Source organism: Calidris pugnax, unplaced genomic scaffold (assembly GCF_001431845.1).
Source record: "Calidris pugnax isolate Ruff unplaced genomic scaffold, ASM143184v1 scaffold147, whole genome shotgun sequence".
Classification (NCBI taxonomy): Eukaryota; Metazoa; Chordata; class Aves; order Charadriiformes; family Scolopacidae; genus Calidris; species Calidris pugnax.
The window spans coordinates 4,447,032-4,448,008 of NW_015092359.1; the positions used below are offsets into that span (position 1 = coordinate 4,447,032).

The following is a 977-nucleotide window of genomic DNA, read 5'->3' on the forward strand; positions in this document are numbered from 1 at the left end:
GGGGGTGGGGAGGGGGAGCAGCGCACAGCCCTCCCGACACTGGGGGATCATCCGACTTGCCTCGTCCTTGCAGGTGGTGAAGGTGGGCCTGGTGGAGCAGTCCTTCAGCGCCTCTGGTGAGTCCCACAGTCCCCTGGCTTCCTTCTCCACTACGGAGAGGCCCTCGGTGGTGTCCCCCGGCCACCCCCCAACTCCCTGACCCATACTCTTCCTCCCCAGTGGACTCCGATGACGCTGCAGTCTGCACCCCTTCCCTGCTGAGCTCGGTGCCAGCCGCCGGCGGAGCGGCCCCCTACGGCAAGGAGACTGTGAGCACCCCACCGCCCTCCCCGTCTGTCAGCAGCGGCCTCTCGGGTGCTGGGTAAGGAATCCTTGCTCACTCCAAGGTGGTGGGTGCTGGGGTTGGGAGGGTTTGAGGTCCTCACTGGCGAGGCTGGGGGGTTCCTTTAGCAAGGAAGACTTTAGCAAGGCCTAGACTTTAGCAAGGCCTTTGATACAGTGTCCCACAGGATTCTTCTGGAGAAACTCGGTGCTCATGGCTTAGATGGGTATACTCTCCGCTGGGTTAAAAACTGGCTGGAGGGCCGAGCCCAGAGAGTGGTGGTAAATGGAGCGAAGTCCAGTTGGCCACCGGTCACGAGTGGTGTCCCACAGGGCTCAGTACTGGGGCCGGTTCTCTTCAACATCTTTATCAATGATCTGGACGAGGGGATCGAGTGCACCCTCAGCAAATTTGCAGACGACACCAAATTGGGTGGGAGTGTTGATCTGCTGGAGGGTAGAGAGGCTCTGCAGAGGTATCTGGACAGGCTGGATCGATGGGCTGAGACCAATAGGATGAGTTTCAATAAGGCCAAGTGCCGGGTCCTGCGTTTGGGTCACAACAACCCCAGGCAGAGCTACAGGCTTGGGGAAGAATGGCTGGAGCTGCCTGGCAGAAAAGGACCTGGGGGTGTTGGTCGACTGTCGGCTGAACA

The 977-nt window shown here is 60.2% G+C and overlaps 1 protein-coding gene across 1 annotated transcript in view; it reads left to right on the forward strand.

Annotated features, from left to right (window-relative positions):
• The window catches only part of LOC106900354 (phosphofurin acidic cluster sorting protein 1-like), a 79,737-nt gene that overhangs the window by 76,757 nt on the left and 2,003 nt on the right, over window positions 1-977 (forward strand). Inside the window, exons 20-21 of the mRNA XM_014962380.1 lie at window positions 13-116; window positions 220-361. Of these exons, the coding sequence (XP_014817866.1) occupies window positions 13-116; window positions 220-361 (246 nt within the window). The remainder of the gene's footprint in view (window positions 1-12; window positions 117-219; window positions 362-977) is intronic.